Genomic DNA, 24,419 nt, shown 5'->3' with positions numbered 1-24,419 from the left:
TAGTAAATTGCTTGATACTATACTCTAAAGTCAAATCTCAATGTCAATTGCTAGACAACTATAAATACTTAAATTGCAAGTCAGACTTTTTCAGAAGTACCTTGTACCGTTTTTGAAACCATTGATAGCACTATACCCTGATAATTAAATGGCTATAGACTCAAATCACCAAATTTTAAATATTTCATGATGCTCTTAACTAAACAATACTACAAAGAAATTATGTGCTGGCAATAAAATGAATTGGTAGTACAATAACGGGCACAGAATCAACTAGCAGTATATGTTAAATACAATAACCTCCAACATGGTGCAGCGGCTGGTTGTAGCTAGCAGAGATTTATAGCCAAATGGTTCAAAGGCCACATTAAAACACAATATAGGCCGTTATTAGATCGACAAAAGCGTACTAGTCTCCACCTTGTTAAAAGCTGGTTCTACAAGGAGGCCGAGACAAAGAGGGCCCCAACCCAATGTGACACGGACACTGAGATCTGCTTCAGAGGACAATTTAACCCACTTCAAAAAAGAACATCGATGGAGCGAAGTCACCGAATAAAAGACAATCGCATCCGCTTCGCAGGATCAATCCGTCCGGACTAGATGCTGCCGTTTACCTGCAGCTGTTTGAATTCTTTATCCAACTCTTCCCATTCAGCCTGGCACCTCAGCAATGACATTGTCCACTCGGCTCCGCAATACATGCACTGCACCGGGACTGCTGGGATAGCTCCGTGACGTCAGCCAAGCCCACTGCAGCAGTACCTCACTCTCGTGCAAAGTGCCTGCTTTATTCCTACCCAGGCAGTCCAGTGGGCAAAGATACTTGGCAGCTCAACAGGCCGCAGTCATGGCTGGAGTCTACTGAGCTTAGGAAATCATTAACTCCATCCTGCCACCATAGTAGCATAGTAAGCCTTTTATCTGCACATCTCCTGCACTTCACTGGCACAGTAAGCCCTTTACCAATGTATCCCCTGCTGCTGCACTGGGACAGTAATCCCCTTATTGATGTATCTCCTGCCACCAAACTGGCACAGTAAGCCCTTTACCGATGTATGTCCTGCCACCGAACTGGCACAGTAAGTTAGTGCCAGTGATGCTTGTCTGGAACCAGAAACCTTCACTAATGCCAGTCATATGTGCATGTGCAGTGTTACTAATGCCCAGATTTCACATTGTGGAAAGATCTTCAGACATATGGTTCTGCAGTTACTTGGCTTCTATTCAAGTGGAGTAACAGTACACTACTAGCAAGAACATTTTATTAATATCTTCAGAGTTTCATCCCAAGATGGTCCTGCAGGTGTGATGCAAAGATAACGACAATAAGTTCCTTTGTCTCTTGACAATGAATAGTACAAGTAATACAACTTCAGGTAATCTTTTCTGAAGATTCCATGAACCTGGCCACCTAACAGAAAATGTTGCTTTTGGTATGACATTTTGTGATACCCAGATGTTTTTGATGCAATTTCTGTCACATACCAGGACTCTCAGAATGAACAGATTTTCATCACAGTGTCTCATTTATAACAGTTAGTTTGAGCAAGAACTTTCTGTTTTGGTGTACTACAGCAAGAACCTCTGAACGTCAGTCAAATTCTGAAGGGCTGGAACATTCTTGATTGCTCTCTTCTTCTGTGTATCAACTCCAACACAAGATGTATCCACACTATGACAGTCAGTGAGAATTTGCATTTGTACTTAAGTCTAACTCCTGTTTTGTGTAGGCACTTTGGCATAACTCACAGTCTAGTGTCAAGTTTTGTCTGAATGGACCAAGCCGTCATCCATGTAACATATGACTCCATCCAGTGCTTCTACAATCCTTGACATTGTCCTCCAGGAGATTTCAGGAACTGATGTGATGTGGAAGGGTAATCTGTTGAAGCCAGACCTCCCAAACAATGTAATGGATATTGTGAATGATGTGGACTTTTCATGGATGGGCTGTTGCCAAACCTCATCATGATGTTATGTAGGCCCTCTGCTTCTTTGGGGGGTCCTAAGGGTAGTAGGGGAGGTGATGGCTTAATGGTATCATTGCTGGACTGTTAACTCAGGGATCCAGGTAGTGTTCTTGGGACTTGGGATTGAATCCCACCATGGCAGATATTGGAATTTGAATTCAATAAAAATCTGAAATTAAGAGTCTAATGCTGACTATAAAACCATTTTCAATTGTTGGAAAAAATCCATCAGATTTACTAATGTCTTTCAGAGAAGGAAATCTGCTTTTCCTATCTGGTCTGGTGTACATATGACTCCAGGCCCACAGCAATGTGGTTGACTTTTAACCGCCCTCTGGGCAATTGTGAGTGGGCAATGAATGTTGGCCTAGTTAGTGATGTCCTGTGAATGAAATAAAATGATTCCAAAAATCTCTCTTTGCATCTAGCTTCATGAAGGTTGAACTGTTTCCCAGTTTACCTAAGCTTTCATCCAGACAACAAGACACAAATTTCAATTTTAATAACTTTGTTCAGTAATGCAAGATCTGTCAAATTCTGATAGATCAGTTGAATTTTGGCACTGGGAGCATCCCCAAGCATCAGTTTGTTGGTTCTGTCACAAGTAATAGAATCAAATTCCTTTTTTTAAGCTTTGGGAAGAGTGCATGAGGAACCTTTTTGGGAGTAAATAAACACACTTGCTTTATCTTGGGAATATAATGTGATGTTTCCATGTTGAATTGCTGGTTTTTGAATAAAACACAAACATAAATGTCTGCTAAAGGGAAGTTCCTTGCAATCTGATTTTTTATGTTACGGTTTTAATGTTGAGCTGTATGCATGACTAGACTTACAATAGTAAACGGAGCACTGATTTCCAAATAAATTTACAATTTGCGTATAAACTGCCATTGTGATTTCCCAGAACTTACAACTAGTTTAAAATTTAATGTAATGTTGATGTGATGTCACAGGTGCAATTCTGCATGCACAGATCATCAACGTATCAGAGAAAGACTTGTAGATGAGGACCTGAGTAGGACAGGAACAAGGAACGTTTCAAAAACCCCACAGAGAGACAGGCACAGCTGGGACGTATGTCGGTACGTACACCTACACGTTTGACTTGGAGAAAGTGAGATGAGTTAATGAATAAGTTGTTTAAATTGAGAACAAGCCCAGCCAGGCCAAGGAAGTTGGTGATGGACAGGGACTGTTCAAGCCTGTTTTCAAGGAAGTATCAGAGAACCTTCAGACCATCCTAATGGGGGCTGGACATTCACAGTGATTACGTGTTCATAATGAAGAAACAATGAGTAAGGCCAGAAATGTGACAATTGTGGAACTGACATAAAGTATGAAAAGAATCAGGAATGTATGTGGGAAGAGAATGAACAAAGGGCGAAAGATAGGCTAACTTTCCTATTATGTAATTTGGACCAGATTTGCTGTTACCTTGCTGAGTTTTGTTGTTTTCTCTAAGCTTATTTTTGAGTCTGAATTATCATTGTGCTTTTATTATTCTTGTAGTGAATTGAACTATGTTAAGGGCATAGGAATAAGATTACAGAGGTAGGCCATTCATTCTCTTGAGTTTGCTCCACCATTCTAGATTATAGCTAGTCAATGTTATTTTCTCATGTAATCACTATTTCCCAATTATTCTCCTAATCTCTCAACTGTATTTTCCTTCCATGCAAGATGGTGAATGGTGCTGACAGTGGACAACTCCTTGTGAGTTCCAATAGCAGATCTAACTCTAACATTTCTTATAATCGCTCTACACTTTTAAACTTAAACACTAAATCAAGTAATGTAACCTGCATGCCTCTAAATCTTTTTGATCTGTACATCCTTTGCTTGCTGTGATCTGCCTGTACCGCTCACTTATTTCGGTACATGTGACAATAAAATCAATCAATCAAACATTTTCACTGTTTGGTGGCCTGTAATGCATGTCAAGGATTGCATTACTTCTTTGTATACCTTAATTTTCTTATTAAATTTATCTTAACACCACTCATAATCTTTAAATTCCAGTCCTTTAATATAATCCTATACAAACCCTACTGGCTTGTTTTCCATCTTGTCTCATGAAAATGTTATATTCAGGCATGTTAAATCCTCAGTTCTGTTCAAACCCAAACCACATCTCCATTATTGGTATTATACTGCCCTCCATAGTATAAATATTTATTAAGTCATACCGCATGGAAACAGACCATTTGGTTCAACTCATCCTTACTGACCAAGCTTCCCAAATGACACTAGTCCCTCATGCCTGTGTTTGGCCCATATGCTTCTAAATCATGCCTACTCTTGTACCTGTACATATGTCTTTTTAAATGTAACTGCACCTGCATCCACCACTTCGTCTGGCAGTTCCACATACAAACCACCCTCTGAGTGAAACAGTGGCCCTCAGGTCCTTTTTAAATCACCTCTCACCTTAAAATTATGCCCTCTAGTTTTGAACTCCCCTACCCTAGGGAAAAGACCTTTACTTTCACGTTATCTATGCCCCTCACGATTTTATACTTGTAACTCTGTAGTATTGTTTTGAGCATTTGGTTCATTTTCGTTCATTGTATCCAATTCATACTTCAATTATTTTGGAATTTGATTAGAATTGACTCGAAATCACCATACATTCAGCTGAAAATAAAGTTTTGATGAGTCCCACCGATCTGGTTACCTGGTGTAATTGACAAATTGGAATGTATGAGGTTGTATATATGCCTGCCAAGCTGGTGGATTTGGAGAAAACTGAAGGAACTGAATAGCCTACCTCTATAATCTTATTCCTATTCCCCTAACATAGCTTAGTTCACTGCCAGAATGAGAAAAACATAATGATAATTCAGACTCAAAAATAAGCTTATAGAAAATGAACAGACTCACTAATCACCCTACAGTATATCAAGGGCATTTCAGAGAGGACCATAAGACTACTCAGACTCCTGGGTATCAGAGTAATCCACAAACTCACATCACCCTACCACAGCTACTGACAAAGGTAAAGGATTCCATACCCAAAACCAACAAAACTGGTGTAATATACAAAATACCTTGCAAGGATGTGTGAGAAATACCACATAGGCCAAACTGGAAGAAAACTGACAATACGGATACACAAACACTAACTAGCCACCAAGAGACACAAAAAAATTTTCACTTGTCTCAATACACACAGACAAGGAATGACACGATATTGACTGGGACAACGCATCCATTATCGTACAAGCCAAACAGAGACACGCTAGGGAATTCCTGCAGTCCTGGTCTTCCAACTGGAACTCCATCAACAAACACATTGAATTAGACCCTGTGTACAAACCACTGAGAAACAGAACCAGAAGTAATACCAACATCCCAGCAAACCGATTCATATAAATAACAAGCGGGACAGAACACTGATGCTTAACTAGAGGCGCACTGACGATGTTACTGAGCAGGGTGACAAAATGTCTGCAACCAAACCCACCGGCTCAGCAAGCATGTCTTTAACCTCACACAACCCTCATCACCAGTCTTCTTGAAAACTTTAATTGGAACACATTTTTGTAAACAATTTCCCCTTTGAAAATGTACCTTAAGATGTTTGGGGGAAATTTGAGATAACGATTTCAAAAAGCTTTGAGTGATCAGAATTACCAAAATAAATAAAAACATTTCAATGATAGAAATTGGGAAACATCCCATAAACAGCAGGTCAACTCTTATCCATTGTATTAGAGATAATGGGAACTGCAGATGCTGGAGAATTTGAGATAACAAAGTGTGGAGCTGGATGAACACAGCAGGCTAAGCAGCATCTTAGGAACACAAAAGTTGACATTTCGGGCCTAGACCCTTCAACAGAGTGCTCCTAAGATGCTGCTTAGCCTGCTGTGTTCATCCAGCTCCACACTTTGTTATCTCTTATTCATTGTACTTTGTGTAAAGATGCATGCCATTTGAAGGAAATACAACGAATTTATTCAACTGTTCAGGTCTCTACAGGTACCATTTTGTTTTTTTCAAATTAGCAGCTGTGTGAACTGCTTCATTTGTGAGTGATTATCCAACAGCTCGCATTAAATAAGAGAGCGATTCAGACCTAAGGTTAGCTGGGACTGCTGTGTTCATCCAGTCTCACATTTTATTATCTTAGCAACCTCTTGCTGGCTTTAATGTTATTTCCTATGGGTGGGGTAATGGGGTAAAATAACTTCTCCTTTTATCAAAAAAACCAGTTTGACAGTATTTTTCACTTCTTTACTCTCTTTTGCCCCGTTTTGCTAACAAAAAGCACATGACGAATCACAAGGCCCGTCTCCGTTGCTATAGGAACAGGCCGTACACTATCGCACAAGGAGCGTCAGCGACGGCGGGGATTGTTAAACATCCTCTTGTAGCCTCGCTGTTGCTGATATGCACGAGTGCCGATTTTCTGCAGGTCTTTCCGATAACGAGTTGCCAAGGGTTTTCGAGTGAAAACGGGTCCATTTCCATTAAACTCGTCTTGTGAAAGACAGGTAAAGAGACCCAGTCTCGGCCTCTCCTCCTTCAGCCGGGAGTGTGCAACGCTTTGCCTCCTTCTCACAAGTTAAATTCTTCCATAGCTGTTTTTTGTTATAAAAGAATATGCCATTTCTGAGGCCTCGGAAGCCCAAAGAAAATCGGTGGCATGAGTGGGATCGAATTGCACAGAAAAACGGTTTAAAAAGCACCGTCTACTCATTAGGCGGGGACGAGTATACAGGAGAGTGGCTGGACAATAAAAAACATGGTAAGACTTTTTTTTTAAGTACAGTGCATCATTTTACAAGATATAACTTCTGAAAACAGAGTTAAAAACATGGCTCAGATTGGCTTTAAGCATGAACTTCATGTCCTGCGCTACTCAAAAGTAATGACAGTAGACCAAACCATGAGTTTAGAATGCATGCGACACATAAAAAGACCATTCAGCCTATCATATCCACAATAGCAGCTCGGCTTTTTATATTTTTATATTGCTGTTGTTTGCTCTTCAAGTGTATTCATTCACATTTCTGTGCAACCAGTTTCATCTGCCACTTGTTAGCCCACTTCACCAGCCCTTCTCTATGTCCTTTTGAATTCTGTTATAATTCACAATACTTCCAGGCTTTTTGTTGTGTACAAATTTTGAAATTGTGCACTGTACACTTGAGCCTTTGTGATTAACACTTAGCAGGAAAAATAGTCGCAGAAACAGAAGTTGCTGGAAAAGCTCAGCAGGTCTGGCAGCATCTGTGAAGAGAAATCATCGTTAATGTTTCCAGGCTAGTGACCCTTCCTCAGAACTGATGGTAGCTAGAAAAAGGTTGGTTTATATACGGAAGATTGGGTGGGGGAAGGGGGTAAGGAGTAAATGATAAGTAAGGATAGTGCCCAAAGAGAGAGAAGAACAGTTGGACATAAAAATAGTTTAAAAAGACAAGTTGTGAGAGGGATTAAAACTGTTTACAGAGAGATATTGATAGTTTGGGTGGGCAAAAAGTTGGCAAATGAAGTATAATGTGGGAAAACCTGAAGTTCATTTTTGAAGGAAGAACAAAAGAACAGCGTTATTTAAATGGGAAAGAAAAACTGCAGAAAGCTGCAACACAAAGGGACTTGGTACATGTGTACAAAATACAGGATGTTAGCAACAGGTAATCAGGAAAGCTAATGGAATCAGAGATAATGGGAACTGCAGATGCTGGAGAATCCAAGATAATAAAATGTGAGGCTGGATGAACACAGCAGGCCAAGCAGCATCTCAGGAGCACAAAAGCTGACATTTCGGGCCTAGACCCTTCATCAGAGAGGGGGATGGGGTGAGGGTTCTGGAATAAATAGGGAGAGAGGGGGAGGCGGACTGAAGAAGGAGAGAAAAGAAGATAGGTGGAGAGAGTATAGGTGGGGAGGTAGGGAGGGGATAGGTCAAGGAGGTGGGATGAGGTTAGTAGGTAGATGGGGGTGCGACTTGGGGTGGGAGGAAGGGATGGGTGAGAGGAAGAACAGGTTAGGGAGGCAGAGACAGGTTGGACTGGTTTTGGGATGCAGTGGGTGGAGGGGAAGAGCTGGGCTGGTTGTGTGGTGCAGTGGGGGGAGGGGACGAACTGGGCTGGTTTAGGGATGTGGTGAGGGAAGGGGAGATTTTGAAACTGGAATGTTGGCTCTTGTTTCAAGAGATTTGGAGAATAAGAATAGGGAAGTCTTACTGGAACTGTGCAAAGTGCCGGTGAGATCACATATGGAGTACAAGGAAATGTTTTTGTTCCCTTCTGGAAAAGTATCATTTAACTGGAGACAGTTCAAAGAAGGTTTACTGGGGTGATCCCTGCTATGGAGGGATTGTCTTCAAAGGCTAGACAGGTTGGGACTTTACTCACTGAAGTTTAGATGAATGAAAGGTGATGTCATTGAACCATATAGGATTCTTAAAGGGTCTGACAAGGTAAATACTGAGATATTTCCCCTCATAGGAGAATCCAGGACCAGAGGGCATAGTCTCAGAATAAAGGGGCACCAATTTTACAGACTGAGATGAGGAATTTCTTCTCTCGGAGGGCTATGAGTCGTTGGAACTCCTTGCCGCAGGGACTTGCAAGGGCAGAGTCCTTGTGTATATTTAAGGCTAAGGTAAAGTTTGTCAGCAGGGGAATCAAGAGTTATGAAAAAACATGTAGGAAAGTAGATGTGAGGAGTGTTGATCAGCCATAATCCTGTTGAATGTCAGTTCCTATTTCCTATGGTCTTATGGCGAATGTAAACTCCTGTTTAAGAAGGGAGGGAAGCAGAAGACAGGAAATTACAGGTCAGTTAGTCTGACCTCAGTTATTGTTAAGACTTTAGAGTCCATGATTATTAAGGATGAAATTGCGGAGTACTCAAAAGTGCATGGTAAAGTAGGGCTGAGCCAGCATGGCTTTGTCAAAGGACATCATGCTGAACAAAAGCAATTTTTTGAGATGGTAACAAGCAAGTTAGACAAAGAAGAGCCAATAGTGTGATCTGTTTGGATTTCCAGAAGGCCTTTGACAAGGTGGCACACAGGAAGCTGCTAAATAAGATAAGAGCCCATGGCGTCTGTGGAAGGCTGCTGGCGTGGATAGAGATTGGCTGACTGAAGAAGGCAAAGGGTGGGGATAAAGGTGGATTTTTCAAAGTGACAGTGGGTGACTTCTGGAGTTCTACAGGGGTCAAAGCTGGAACCACAACTATGCACTTTATACATTAATAATCTGGACAAATGATCTGATGGCATTGTTGCTAATTTTGCAGATGATGCAAAAATAGGTGGAGGGATAAATAGTATTAAGGAAGTGAGAAGGCTGCAGGAGGACTTGGACAGGTTAGGAGAGTGGGCATAGAAGAGGCAGATAGAATACAGTGCAGGAAAGTGTGAAGTTGATCATTTTATTAGGAAGAATTGAGATGTAGACTATTTTCTAAATTGGGAAAGGTTTCAGAAATCTGAAGCACAAAGGGACTTGATAGTCCCAGTTCAGGATTCTGTTACAGTTAACATGTAGTTGGTAGTTAAGAAGTTAAATGTGACTTAGCATTCATTTCAAGAAGACTAGAATACAGATTGGATATGTACGGCTGAGGCTGTATACGGATGTGTTCAGATGAAATTTGGAACATTGTGAGCAGTTTTGGATCCCATATCTAAGGAAGGGCGTGCTGGTCATTGAGGGGTCCAGAGGAGGTTTACAAGAATAATCCCCCAGGGATGAAGAGCTTGTTGAATGAGGAGTGGTTGAGGACTTTGGGTCTGTACTCGATGGAGTTTAGAAGGATGAGGGGTATTATTGAAATTTATAGAATACTGAGAGGCTTGAATAGAATGGATGTGGAGGAAATGTTTCCACTATTTGGAAAGACTAGGAACAAGGCGAAGGGATGACACTTTAGAACTGAGATGATAAGGAATTTCTTCAGCCAGAGGGTGGTGAATAAGACCATAAGACTATAAGATACTGGAGCAGAATTAGCCCATTTGGCCCAATGAGTGCGCTCCACCATTCGATGATGGCTGATATATTTCTCAACCCCATGCTCCTGTCTTCTTCCCGTAACCTTCGATCCCCTTACTAATCAAGAAATCTCTCATATTGTACTCTCTGTAAACTTCAGACCATCCAAATCTCTGCTGGCTGTATCATAACTTAGATGAAGTCCTATACACCCATCACCCTTGTGCTTGGTGACCCAGGATCCTGGTTCAGCTTCCTTGTATTCACATCATTGTGTGGCACCACACTTCTGTGTATCATGTAATGTCTTCCAGCCATAGCCATGTTCAACCAGCTGGGAACAATATTCTCCTCCAAATCTGGCCTCTTGCACATCCCCAATTTTTATTATCCATAGAATCCCTATAATGTGGAAATTGGCCCTTTGGCCCAACAAATCCACACCGGCCCTCAGAGCATCCCACCCAGACCCATCCCTCTGTAACCCACCAAATCTACACATCCCTGAACACTATGGGCAATTTAATATGACCAATTCACCTAGTCCACACATCTTTTGGACTGTGGGAGGAAACTGGGGGAAACCCAAGCAGACACAGGGAGAATGTTCAAACTCCACACAGACAGTTGCCCAAGGTTGAGAATTGAACCTGGGTTCCTGGCACTGTGAGACAGCAGTGCTAACCATTGAGCCACCATGCCGTTTCAAATTACTTCATCAGTGTTGCCCAAGCTTACCGCTTCCTGTGGCATAACCTTTTAGCATTCCCTTCCTGAACTCTGCATCTCATATTTCTCATTTAAGACACTCCTTAAAGCTTACGTCTTTGACCAAACATTTAGTCAGTAGTCTAACCTTTGTCAATGAACTCTGACAAAAAGTCATCAAGACTTGAAATGTTAACTTGCTCTCTCTCCACAGATGCTGCCTGAACCACTATGATTTCTAGCATTTTTTGTTTTCAGTACAGATTCAAGCATCTGCAGTAATTTGCTCCTAACAACAGGGGAGGTGATGGCCTAGTGGTTTTATCGCTGGACTGTTAATCCAGAGACCTGGATAATATTTCGGGGACCTGGGTTCAAATCCCACCACGGCAGATGATGGAAATTGAATTCAATAAACTGCCTGGAATTAAGAATCTGATGATGACTGTGAATCCATTGTCGATTGTCGGAAAAACCCATCTGGTTCACTTATGTCCTTTAGGGAAGGAAACTGCCATCCTTACCTGGTCTGGGCCTTCATGTGACCCCAGACCCACAGCAATTTGGTTTATTCTGAACTGTCCTCTGGCAATTAGGGATGGGCAACAACTGCTGGCCTGGCCAGCAATGCCTTCATCCTGTGAATGAATATAGACTTCTGTCAATCATTGTTAAGTTGTATTTGAGATTGCTCCTGCAAAGTGTCTTGATGTTTTCTACTGCATTAAAGGTCTGTGGAACCCATTTCTGTGGAAGGCTGTGGAGGCCATGTCATTTGAGTGTATTTAAAACTGAGATAGATAAGTTCTTGATTAGTAAGGGGATCAAGGGTTACAGGAAGATGGTAAGAGAACGGGTTTGAGAAACCTATCGGATGGGATTGAACAGTGGAACAGACTCAATGGGCCAAATGGCCTAATTCTGCTCCTGTATCTTAAGGTTTTATTGTCGTTAGTAGTGCTGGGAAAGGCAGTAAGCAAGAAAAATCAGAGATTACAACAAGCGCAATATCAGAATATTGGGGAATTCATTTGCAAATTGATGAGACTAAACAAATCAGCCAAAGCACTCTGCAAGATGTAGAATGCTTTTATGATGGTTTTCTGGAACACTGCATTATGGAACCAACTGGGGAATAAAGACATTTTAGATGCAGCATTATGCAGTTATGTAAATCTAATGATTGTATTGTAAAATGTCCTCTGGGGGGAAACATAATACAATTTAAGTTTGAAAGTGACATAGTCTAGTCCTAAACAAAAGTATTAAGCTTCGTGAATTATGTAGTTATGAGGGGAGAGCTAACAAAATTTAGCGTAAATGTACTGAAAGAGAGGGGAACAAATAACGAGTGGGAAACATTGAAAGAAGCAATACAAAACATTCGACAAAAAAAAATTCCATTAAAAAGAGTAGCTGGAGAAATAGTGGATGCACCTCCTATGATTTTCCAAAATTCACTGGATCCTAGAATGGTCCCAGACGATTAAAAGTTAGCAAATGTAACATCACTATTCAAGAAAACAGAGAAAGAGAAAATGGGGAATTATGGGCTGATAGTCAGACATAGGTCTCCAATAAATTGTTGGGATCTATTATTAAGGAAGCCTGAACGATGTCCTCGGTATGATCAAACAAAGTCAACATTATTTTACAAACATGGAAAACAAGTTCCAGAAATTTATTAAAAGATTTAGGTGTAAATAAATAGAAGCTAGTAGATGTGAGATGCTTTGGTTTTCAAAGACATTTGATAAGGTGTCAGAAGGTTAATACATGAGGGAAATCTCATGGAGCTGGGGTTATCAAGTCAACATGGACTTAGGTTTGCTTAACAGACAAAAATTGGGAAAATACAGAACCTGTCCTGAACAGACACACAAATTGATTGCATACTTAAGAAAAATACAGTGGTTTTTCCTGGACAAAATATATTGTTTTTAAGCTTTGCTGCCTCCTCAAAAGAAAAATCAAAACAAAATGCTTTTGTACTTCTAATGGAGTCATTTCAGAACAAATGAGTGTAGCATACCCATATTCATACTCTGTATGACCATTCTGGTGTCAGTGTCATAAGTCTGTAAGATTCAAGTAAAAGGACAAAGTTGGGCTGGAAATAATGGTTCTGAATTGGGGAAAGGCCAAGTTTAATATAAGACAGGATCTGACAAAGTGAACTAGGAGCAGGTACTTGAGGAAAATTTATACCAGAGCAGTGGGAGTGACTCAACACGGAAGTAAGAGTGCAGGGCCATCTGTTGTCATGAAGTTGAAGAATCGGAACAAATCGAGGGAACCCTGGATATTGAGGAATGAACAGGATTGGATAAGATAAAGGGAAGTGTATGGGAGACACCAAGCACTGAAAACAGCAGAAGCTCGAGAGGAGTATAAAAACCACAGGCGTAAAATTAAATGAATTCCAAAGGCATTTTATAATAGGTTAAGGAGGATAACCAGGGAAAGAAATAGGGCACATTAGAAATCAAAATAGCAAGTGGAGCTGGAAGATGATGGTGAGGTTTTGAACAAGTATTGTATTTGCCACAGAGAAGAACAGTGGAAGATAGAAATCAAGGAGGGGGACTCTTAATGTTCAATAAGCTTGAACAAATCGACATTGAGAGGGGGGAGATATTATCGGTTTTAGAAGGCTTAAAATTTGATAAGACCCAGATCCTGTTGAGATGTATCCAAAGTTGCTGTGGGAGGCAAGGGAGGTGATTGTCGGGGACTTAACATTAATTTTCAAATCCTCTATGGCCACCAGACAGATGTTAGGAGATTGGAAGATAGTGAAAATGGCACCACGATTCAAGAAGTCTGATTTGGATAACCCAGGGAACTCTAGGTGAGTGAGACTAACATCAGTGGCAGGAAAATTTTAGAAAAATTCAGAGACTCAGAACTGATCTTCACTTGGCCAGATAAAGATTAATCAAAGATAGTCAGCATGGCTTTATCAGGGGGAGATCAAGTTTGGTGAACTTGAATGAATTTTTCAAGGAGGTGACCGGGTAAGCAGGTGAGTAGTGCAGTTGGATGTAGCCATCATGGATTTCAGTAAAATTTTTGACAAGGTGCTGCACGGAAGACTGGTCAAGAAGTTAAGAGCCTATGGTATCCAGGGCAACTTGGCAAACTGGATCCAAAATTGGCTTAATGGCAAAGGCAGAGGATGCTGGTTGAAGAATCTTTTTGTGATGAGAGGCCAATGTCCAGTGCTGTACTGGAGTTTTGGTGCTGCTCCTTTTCTGTTTGTAGTGTACATTAATGCTGTAGGCATAACTGTAGTTGGTTTGTTCACAAAAATTGATGGTGTAGTTAATGGCAAAGAGAAAAGCCTTTGACTACAGGATGATATAAACAATGGTGACTCAAAGAACCTCTTTCAGTGGGGTAATACTCAGTGGCTGTATCTATGACTCTAAAGAGAATAGTTTTTTAAAAAATTCAATTCTGTTCTTATTAGTTAGTTGAACAATATTTTAAAGACGAACTTGAACAAAGGCTTGCCCAGAACATGATTAGCTCTCTCAAAGCAGATTGGCATAGGACCTTGTCATCTGATCTACAAGTGTGTTCCCCTGCTCACAAGTTTTCTAACTGGAGGGTTCATGTGCAGAAATGACAATTAGTCTGGATGATTGGTATCCTTTCATCAAAAATATATGGAAGAAATTCATCCTCAAAACTTTGGCAAGATCAGGTGGGAACATCTGTTGCACTTCTTTCGATGATTAATGCCAATTCTGGAAAGGCAAAGTCTGCCAAGCAAGAAATTGTCCTGTGCCAATGATCTCTGGAATCATCTCTGCTGACAATTTATTTACAGAACTTCTGAAACCACATATCAACAAGATAACAAATTCCTGTCCACAATTGGTGTCATAATTTGCACCAATTATCAGATAAAGTTACCCACTTGTTGTAATTGATGCAGAGGGCTTTTATTAAAGTTGATGCATTCTTTCCATTTGCTATTCAGCTGCATCGACTGGATTTAGGGACATAGGTTTGGATAGCACCTGTGTCTTCCTCTCAACGTTGTAGACTGAATTCAGAGGAAGGTTGGGAGCCTCTATGGATGAAGCTCTTGTGCAGGAGTTGCCAGAAAGCAAGCACCAGGAATCTGTAGGACTCCACTCCAATGTTCATATGCTAATTTACTCCAAACTAGTTGGAGACAGGAAATTAAGATACATTTTTTTTTGTGAAGAGTTTATTGATTTTCTCAGGCTTGTCCCTCTCAGTCCACATTCAACATTACCTATAAGATGCTGTCTTCATATATGTGCTCAGACAATTAATAGCTACCATCTCTTACATCTTAAACAAACACATGAACTAAACTAACAATTTGATTAAACATACATTAACATTTGACTGTCCAAAAATTAAGGTTGTGTGTACTATTTTGACCCATATGTGGGATCTGGTTGACAGGTACCAGTGCATGACCACATGCTGGTCAACGTGCACAATGTACCATTGGGGCCAGAGTTCCATCGAGTCCCACAGAGGTTCCATCCAGGGGGTAAAGTGCCTAGTTACTGTGTGTTGCCGTGATGGTCTTTGTGATACAGACCCTATACACTGGCAGGAGGTGAGACTTTTGCACTCAGCCACTTCTTCGTACCCAGCAGCAGTGTATCATACAAGTACACGAAATACATCACATTATCCTGAGGCAAAAACCACTAAGGCACATCTTGCTTCCAATTATGGTGAATACTGTTGTATTATGGAGAAATGACTGCTTTTGAAACAAATAGGGTCACCTTGACACTGTGCATATGTTTTTGTCTTCAATCAATTAAATAAAAATCATTTCTGTCTGTAAAGGATGGGTGATTTATCTGCCAAATTATCACCCAGGCAATGAAGATGATAATCTACCAAATAGATCTGGATGCATTCTCATTTTCTAATCTGGAAGGCAATATTTCAAAGATCTCTGGCATCAGTTGAACACACAACTCACTTTATACCCCACCGGCTTGAACATATATGCAGGAACAAGATCAGGCTACTTAGTACCTGAAGGCTGTTTCACCAGCTGATATGAGCCCTTATTGCCTATACCATATACCACATAATATAAACCATGTGCAGATATTTCTCAGTAAAGTGATCAAACATCCCAAATGTGATACTCATCCAAAATTTATTCCTGATAACCCATCAGTAGCTTTGAGGTGTTCAGAGAATTGGTGGAGTGATTGAGATGGCTATAGCAAATGCCTTGTGAAAGCTTATCCTGTACTCGTTGCTAATGGATAAAATTAATGAGGGGTTTAAGATTAAATTGTTGCAGATTTGCGGTTAATAAGGGGCTGAATGAAAGACAAAAGTGCCAAGGTTGTGAAGAAAATTCATTTTTGGTAATGCATTGCCTGTATTTCGTTACACAAAACTGGATCATTCCCACTGAGCTGAATGACATGAAAGAGTAATTTGAGAAGGATTACAAAATATGGCTTCATTATCCTCATCCAACAGTGCACTGTGATGTTAGTTTATCCTGTTGACTCTATTGCCAAACCTACTTCATCAGCACATCCCAACTTGTGAAATCTACTGTTGAGAAGGCCAAGAGCAGCAGTCTCATGCAGAGTTCATTATTTCCAATTTCTTATCCACGTTAAATACAATCTTGATATGGACATATTTTGCCATGCCTATATTTTTGCCTGTTCAAAATCCTACTATCACTGGATCATGACATGTGCAGTGATTTTTAAAGATAATCCATCACCACTTATCAGTCAACTTAGGAGGGGTAATGTATATCAACCACAATCTGGAAAAAAAGCAATGAACATCTTATTGAGTATTGAAGAGAGGACAAGTTGGGTTATGCAGGACAAGTTGGGTTATGAAGAACAATCATGGAAGAAGTATCAGTACTCTGAATATGGAAGCTGACATGTGGCATTTGAGAAAAGTGTTTTAAGAAGATGAGCATAAAGCTGCAAGTAACAACTTGTACACTGACTTTGATGGTGATGAAGTAGTTGGAGATGGGACTGTCCTTGGAGAGGAAGGATGGGCCAAAGGTACTTCTTGAGAAGAGAGTGGTAATGATCTCAGGAAAAGCAGATATTGACAATGTTAATCATTGGCTTGTTTAATAGTGTTGATCCAGTAGGACAAAGCAATATTGAAATCAAAGTACAATTTGTTGTTCCATAATTTTAAAGATGAAGACATTCTTTGCAACTGATATTTGCAAATGTGACAGATATTGCGCGACATACCCACCAACTCCCACAACCTGGACGACACATCCTCACACCATGCTTCCTTTAGGGCTCCATTCAATTCTCCCAGTTTTTCCACCTCCATCACATCTACTTTGATGATATCACCTTCTGCAGGAGGACCTCATAAATGTCCAACCTTTTCCTCAATGGGATTCCCTGCCACCGTGGTCAACAAGGCCTTAACCATGTCTGACCATTTCCCACACTTCTGCCCTTACCCCTTCCCTTCCCTCCCATAACAGCAAGAAGATCCCCCTAGTCCTCACATTCCACCTGATTAGGATCTGCATCTAAAGAACTGTAAGCTGCCATTTCCGCCACCACCGGACATGTATTCCCCTCCCCTACCTTGTCAGCATTCTCCATGAACCAATCCCATTGGACATACTGGTCCATTGTTCCTCACTCCCAAAACCTCCACACAGCACCTTCCTGTGCAATGGCAGAAGGTGTAGTGCCTGCCCTTTTATGTCCTCTCTTCCCAATATCCAAGGCTCGCCTTCCAGGTGAAGCAGCTATTTACCTACACTTCTTTCAATCAAGTTGACCGTATTCACTGCTCACTGAACCTAGTTGACTGTGTTCACTGCTGACAATGTCAAATCCTCTATACTGGGGAGAAAAAATGTAGATTGGGTGCATGCTTTGCAGTGCACCTACATTTTGTCAATAAAAATGACCCTGAGCTTCCACCTCAACGCCACTGTTCCCTGGCCAATATTTCTGTCTTGGGCTTTCTGCAGTGCTCCAGCGAGGTTAAGCGCAAACTGGAAGAACAGTATCTTGTTTTCTGCTTGGAGACCCCGCAGTCTTCAGGACTCAATGTTGAGTTCAATAATTTTAGAGCCCAGGCATAAGGGCTGCTTTCAGCACAGCTAACCCATTGTCAACTTCTTATTGTCCCCATCTCTCACCCTCTGTTCCTGCTCTCTTTCTCTCTCCCTCTGTGTTTCCACCTATCCAGTCACTCATTTTTCCCACACCCCCTCTCATCAGCTAGCTTTTCCTAGCTTCTATTTTGAAGAACGGTTACTTGGACTCAAAATGTTAATTTTGTTTTCTGTCTTGAGATGCTGCCAGATCTGTTGAATTTCTCTGGCAGGTTCTGTTTTTGTGACAGATATTCACATTTAATTTATAATTCTATATGCCAGTACAAAGAATTGTTGAAATTGCGATCTCCACATAATATTTTAGAATATAGCATTATTGTTCTCAACCGAACTTTCTGTAAAACTCAATTTCAGCAAAATATTAGGTGTTGCTGGGTATGCTCCTTTAGTTCCTCATACATTTGGACAGGGTATACATCAAAAGCTTTTCATTTGCTTCATGGTTTTCTTTACTTTATAAATTTTGCATACGTGCGTCATCATATTTGATACAGGTTAAAATAACTTCTAAGAAAACATAACCAATTATTAATGTGAGCCTGAAATGTAGAAACAATCGCAATTATCCCTTTGATTTAGTAGTTTGAATGTAGCCATGATTATTCAGTTCATGTATTTGGCACAGGCAAAGGCAGATTAGCATCTGACCTTCAAGAGATAGCAAGAAGTGCAGATGCTGGAGTTGGAGTCAATACAGTGTAGAGCTGGAGGGATTCAGCAGATCAAGCAGTATTAGAGGAGTAGTTCAGTTGACATTTCGGGCCTAGGCCCTTTATCAGGACTGAGTCTAGGCTCGAAATGTCAACTCTCTTACTCCTCTAATGCTGCCTGACCTGCTGTGTTTCTCCAGCTCTACACTGCGTTAAATTTGAACTTCAAAACTGTGCTCCAGACTTGGAACAATACACGAGCAATATAAAATGGTCCACAAACAATGTGTCAGTAGACTTGCTGGTTAGTAAAGAATTCCAATTAGGCTGCCTTAATGCTTTTTTTTCGTTGTTCTAATTTCCAGTTGCCTTAATCATTTTGTGTCATTTCAGCTTTACTTCTGGAAGATTTACTAACACCATTTTAATTTTATAACTGAGACAGTGAAAAGTCTGTGGGTCATTGGTGTTCCTAAGATGGAACTAAGTCAGATTTGAAGTTTCAGTCGTCTGTGGAATCTCCTAAAAGTATGTGCTAAAAATGAACGCCATGAAATAATGCTCTTGATCTTCTTGCTGTTGTCATATTCAAGTTGGATTATTTAGCATTTTTTGTACTATATTGGCTTAAGCTTTGAGTTACAGGAGACCCAATTCTATTCCTTAACAAGTGGATTTGGTTCTGATTTTGAAATTTTGTAACAGTACATCTTTCAATGTCACTCTAGAGCAACAAAAAAATGCACTGTCTGGAAACATGTATGTTTTGGATGCCTTGAGATTTTTTTACATTTATCAATTTTCAAAGTGGGAAACTGTATCAACAATGTGTGTAAAAGGTCTCTTAAACAAGCAGCTTTTACACAATGATCAATACATATATTTCACTTTTGTTTTGAAAATGTTGCTTTTTACATAACATTGGAAAAAGGAACAAGAATAAGCTATTTAAGTCTTCAAGCCTGTATTCAACTACATTGTGGCTGATCTTCCACCTCAATATCATTTTCCTGCACTATCTCCACATCCCTTGAAAGGTGTGATATTTAAAAATCTATTGATCTCTGACTTGAAAATACTCAGTGACTGCCTTCTGAGGTAGCGAATACCCCTGTTTCTGAATTCTGAAGAAATTCCTCCTCATCTCATCCAAAATGGCCTATCTGTTACTCTGAAACATATTTCTCTCTTGTTCTAGACCTCACAACAAGGGGAAACATCCTTTTTGAATCTACGTTGTTCAAACCCTTTCAGAATTGTGTATGCTTCTGTTGAGATAAACCTCTCATTCTTCTGAACTTCAGATGATACAATTTCTCCTCGTAGAACAATTCTGACATCCCAGAGATCAGTCTGGTGAATTTCGTTGCACTGTCCAAATGGCAACTTTATCCTTCCTTAGGGAAAGAGAACAAAACTGTGCAAAGGTGCAGTCTCACAAATGCTGTATGCAGTTGTGGCAAGATTTCTTTCATCTTGATCCAAATCCTCTTGCAATAAAGGCTAATATACCATTGCTTTCTCAGTTGCTTGCTGCACCTGCATGTTAGATTTCAGTGATTTTAGAACAAGAATACCCAGGTTCCTTTGGACATCAACAGTTATCAATCTCAGGAAATCTAAGAAATATTTTGCAGTTCTCTTTCTTCCTAATAAAATTGGTAATTCACACTTCTCCGCGTGATATTCTAGCTCCCATGTTATTGTCAGGAGAAAAAGCCCAAAAATTGCTCGAAAAGCTCAGCAGGTCTTGCAGCATCTGGAGAGAAATCAAGAGTTAATGTTTCGTGTTGAGTGGCGATGTTCTTGTCTCCTCTTCCGTTGTGTCCAAATCTCTCAAGTTTGTTCCGCCCTAGCCATAACCCACATTTCTATCTAAATTCATGCATCAGCAAAGTTGACCCCTTTTGTCCCACTGTTGACAAAGTATAAATTTGGTGTTATAGCTTTGAATTCAGAAATCTAAACCATTTATTACATGAATTAATAGTGAAGGGATTGAATTAACCCTTACACATTTGTGTTGTACAATGATATTTCCTCATTGGAAGTCAAAAATTGCACTAACTAGTATCTATTTTACAGTAACAAGAGCACTGAAAATGTCCAGTTTAAGCATAACAGCAAAGAAAACATTGGTTCTAAAATACTAAAACATTTCCTATTGCATCATCATTGATAGTTTACTCTTAAACAGGAAAGGGAACACAGAAATGGAAATCTAGTGGAGCCATATACAATGGTGACTGGGAATATGGAAAGAGAAATGGTTTCGGGACTTACAGTGTACCAGATCCAATCAGTGGGGAATATAAAAAGGTCTATTCAGGAGCATGGAAAAATGACAAAAGACACGTGAGTACAGAATTGACATGATGTTGGTAATTGTTAACTTTTCTGAAAGAATATTATTGAGGTAATACTGTTTACCACTTTAGAGTATCTTGTGTCATTATTCTTCAGAGCATATTTGTTTTAAATTTTTTTTATCTGTCCAGGATAACAGACCACCTTTAAATAAATCTAGTGGATCTTTAACTTTTTTTTGTCAAATCTTTCCTTCCCTTCATAATGAGTTACTTCCTTGCAGTGTCAAATTTAGTTTTGTTGTAAATATTGTAAGATTTTCCAATAGTTACTCAATGAAGTTTTTATATTGTATGCTACTTTATAATTGTGGAAATCTTTGTATCTTGTATGGACAAGATTTGGTTTTGGGGTTAGGTGATGAGTGATGAAGGCCTACCCTCAAAACAAATTGAAATTTTCCGATTTTATTTTGGTGAATTTAGTAATGGATTTTTTAAATGTGTGTATGCCAAATTAGTAAATGAATCAATGAACAGGTGCCCACACAATGTTCCTGGTTTGTTTAATCTGAGACTTTGTAGATTTGGAACTTGAATAATGCTGAATAGTGAGATATTATTGAAGATTTTTGTCTTACACTCATTAAGACAAATGTAAAAAAATGTCAAATTTACAAACAATGGCAACAATTTAAGCTACTGAAGAAAAGGATGTTGTTTGGTTGGCAAGTAGACTCTGATAGCTGAGGCATTGCCGTGGAGAAAGCAACAGTGTGCTATAGGTTCAATAAATGTGGAGCTGGAAAAGCACAGCAGATCAGACAGCATCTGAGGATCAGGGAAGTCAATGTTTCGAGCTGAAATTCTTCATCAGGACTGGGGAGGGGGAGCAAAAGCCAGATATATAGAGAGGGAGGTGTACCTGATATTTTGCCTTAGGAGCTTACAACCCAATGCCCTGAATATTAACTTCACCAGCTTCAAAATCTCTCCAAGCCCAACCTGTCCATCTTCTGACTCACATATCCACTCCACCCTTCCCACTGACCAACCACAATAACCCAATATCTGCATCCATCCCACCTACCCTCTCCTCAGTTCCACCCCCCCCATCTACTTATTTCTGAGCTCCCCTCCCCAGTCCTGACAAAGGGTTTCTGTCGGAAACATTGACTTCTCTATTCCTTGGATGCTGTCTGACCTACTCTTTCCAGCTCCCACTTGGCCTGCTGTGTTCATCCAGCTCCACTACTTGTTATTCTCATTTATTGACTCTTGTTTCCAGCATCTGCAGTCCTTACTGTCTCCAGAGTGATATAGGTTCCCCAGCTCTCAAGTAATTCAAAAGCACAAGGTTGAAAATAGTCCTTTTGTTTACAGCAAATGGGTCTTATACATACAAATGTATATTGCTTCTAGCAAGTTAAATAAGCCATTTTACAAGCTTGACTGTTTATCTTAAATTGGTTGTTATTTTGGCTATTTGTGCACTCAGAGTTATTCATCAGGTGCTGCCTAATTGCAGAATCATATCTGACAGTAGACTTTTTTTTGGTTTTGAAAGCGCAATCTGAGTAAGGCTTTTGCTCTTAATATTACAAACGACTGAATGAGCATGCTTTGATTTAGTCAGCCAGTCACTAGAGTGTATGGTCCACGTGCCTGACATCACACCAGCACCTGGATTTAATAATTTCCCATTGTTTCCTCCATGGCAGTAGGAAACTATTGGTTTTAGCCAATCAGTCAGCAACATTTTGTCCTGTCGTACAAGTCAGAACTCATTCATGAGATTGCTCAAAAATGTGAAAGAAGAATGTCTTTTTCAATGACGTCAGCATCCAAAATGCAGCTACTGCATTGTCATATAGTGAAATGGCTTTCAGCTTCTTTGAGAGACTTTGCCTTTCTGGTGTAAATTTGATGTGGATAAGACATTTTTCAGATCCAAAAGTGGAGCCTCTGGCTCATATATGAATTTTTGAGATACTGCGTATCATGGAGGTGGGCTGTTAGTCCTACAAAATAGTTGGTAAAATTGATAGAGATCTGGAAGAACTTGTAGCCTGTTGGTTGTCTGTTTGAATCCTGACATCTGTATATTAGTAATTAATTGATCCATTTGCTTTGTCTTTCACTTCTGGAATACAATGGAATGCCAAGAGAACAGGATGATGAAGTGTGCTAAATCGTGTGAATGTGGTTAGCTATCTTGCGGTATGCCCTAATGGCAGTTACTGTAATTAGGCTACTTTCTAATACATGACTATTTGACAACTTTGGGAAATGCTGAACAACCATACTGGTGTATGCTGGTGTACTGGCAAAGCTCCCATCTAACCATATTATTTATTACTTTTGAATTGATAAGAAGGTATCTAAAATATAGACAAGACCAGAGCTTTGAACTTAGTAATACAAAAACTGTAAACCAGTTTATGGATGCTGATCTCTTGGTTTCAAAACTAAAATTACTCTTGTAAAAATGTGGCTTAAATGACTTTAACTTGCTTGGAGCCCATTTAAAAATAGCAAACAAGTTTCACCAAAAAGTGTTGGTTTTTGCCTTCTGGCAATTTGGAGGTAAGCAGTGTCCAGGCAGATTCCCAGGCTTAGAATAGGATGGCAAGATCAATTGCGGTGACAATTGCCTTTACCTTTTCTATCTTTGATTCATGAACTGCCTTGATGTTGAAGTTGCAATTTCTGTAAAGCAATGGGCTGGAAATTTGCATGCCAAATTGGAATTAAGTAACAGATCATGGTACAAATAAATTTTCAGACTTTTCCACTTTGTGGAGGTAAAAGGTTCTCTGAAATGTATTGGTTTGGTGGAGTCTGATGTCACTTGGCAGCTGATGTATTCTCCTAGCTTTCCCAAATCTGCAGACTCTTCTACTCATGCCCAGTTGTGAATGAACATATGTACATGCAGTGTGCAGAGAAACTACTTCCTTGAAACACAAGCCTGTTCGAATAACAGGGTGATTACTTTGCAATAAACATGTACAGAATTGTTACCTATGACCTCCATTAAAAAAAGTGCAGTGTTTTATATCTCAGCAAATCCTGAAATGTGAATTTCCAGCAGTGCTTCTAGAATGTCCTCTGACCGCTCAGGTGCATGAAAAAAAAATCCCCTGATACAGCTTTGAAGGAAAGCATTGGAATTGTTTGCATTGTCCTAGCCAGTATTTATCTCATAATCATCCTAAAAATTGTTGATCTGACCCTTACTACTTTGCTGTTTGTGGAGTATATGCAAATCACCTCCGTTCCTTTATATTACAATAGTAGCTATAGTTCAGACATAGTTCATTGGCAGTAAAGTCCTTTGGAAGCCTAATATAAATTAAGTATATCTTTCTTATTCATTTCTTTCTGCTGTGATTTTGATTTTACCTTTGTTTTATCATTATTGTTATGATATATCACTGATCCCTTTTCTGCAGGGGTTAGGAACTAACTTTTACTCAGATGATGACATTTATGAGGGCCATTGGTACGCTGACAAGAGAAATGGCTGGGGTAGAATGTACTATGCAGATTGCTCTACTTATGAGGGTGAATGGTTTGATGACACTCCCAATGGTCAGGGAATGCTTCGTCTGGGTAAGTTACGTTTTCCAGTACTTTATTATAATAATCTAAGATAAATGCTTATT

The 24,419-nt window shown here is 39.9% G+C and overlaps 2 protein-coding genes across 7 annotated transcripts in view; one reads left to right on the top strand and one right to left on the bottom strand.

The window, feature by feature from the left end:
- Nucleotides 1–726, bottom strand: part of LOC125464119 (transmembrane protein 120B) — a 65,797-nt gene extending 65,071 nt beyond the window's left edge. For 3 of the 5 annotated variants that reach the window (XM_048556202.2, XM_059655051.1, XM_048556201.2), the window contains exon 1: nucleotides 618–684. In XM_048556202.2, coding sequence (XP_048412159.1) covers nucleotides 618–680 — 63 coding nt within the window. In that variant the 5' untranslated portion in view covers nucleotides 681–684. Of the gene's footprint in view, nucleotides 1–617 lie in introns of all 5 variants that reach the window. The other 2 variants (XM_059655053.1, XM_059655052.1) reach the window with 1 other exon arrangement.
- Nucleotides 727–6,304: 5,578 nt separating this feature from the next.
- The window catches only part of morn3 (MORN repeat containing 3), a 55,739-nt gene continuing 37,624 nt past the window's right edge, over nucleotides 6,305–24,419 (top strand). Inside the window, exons 1-4 of one of the 2 annotated variants that reach the window (XM_048556206.2) lie at nucleotides 6,305–6,472; nucleotides 6,579–6,726; nucleotides 20,643–20,800; nucleotides 24,207–24,366. In XM_048556206.2, coding sequence (XP_048412163.1) covers nucleotides 6,582–6,726; nucleotides 20,643–20,800; nucleotides 24,207–24,366 — 463 coding nt within the window. In that variant the 5' untranslated portion in view covers nucleotides 6,305–6,472; nucleotides 6,579–6,581. Of the gene's footprint in view, nucleotides 6,727–20,642; nucleotides 20,801–24,206; nucleotides 24,367–24,419 lie in introns of both variants that reach the window. The other variant, XM_048556205.2, reaches the window with a different exon arrangement.

The sequence above is a fragment of the Stegostoma tigrinum genome, chromosome 26 (assembly GCF_030684315.1).
Source record: "Stegostoma tigrinum isolate sSteTig4 chromosome 26, sSteTig4.hap1, whole genome shotgun sequence".
Taxonomy (NCBI): Eukaryota; Metazoa; Chordata; class Chondrichthyes; order Orectolobiformes; family Stegostomatidae; genus Stegostoma; species Stegostoma tigrinum.
The sequence above is the reverse complement of the archived record's forward strand: the minus strand, read 5'-3'. Positions and strand labels throughout refer to the sequence as shown.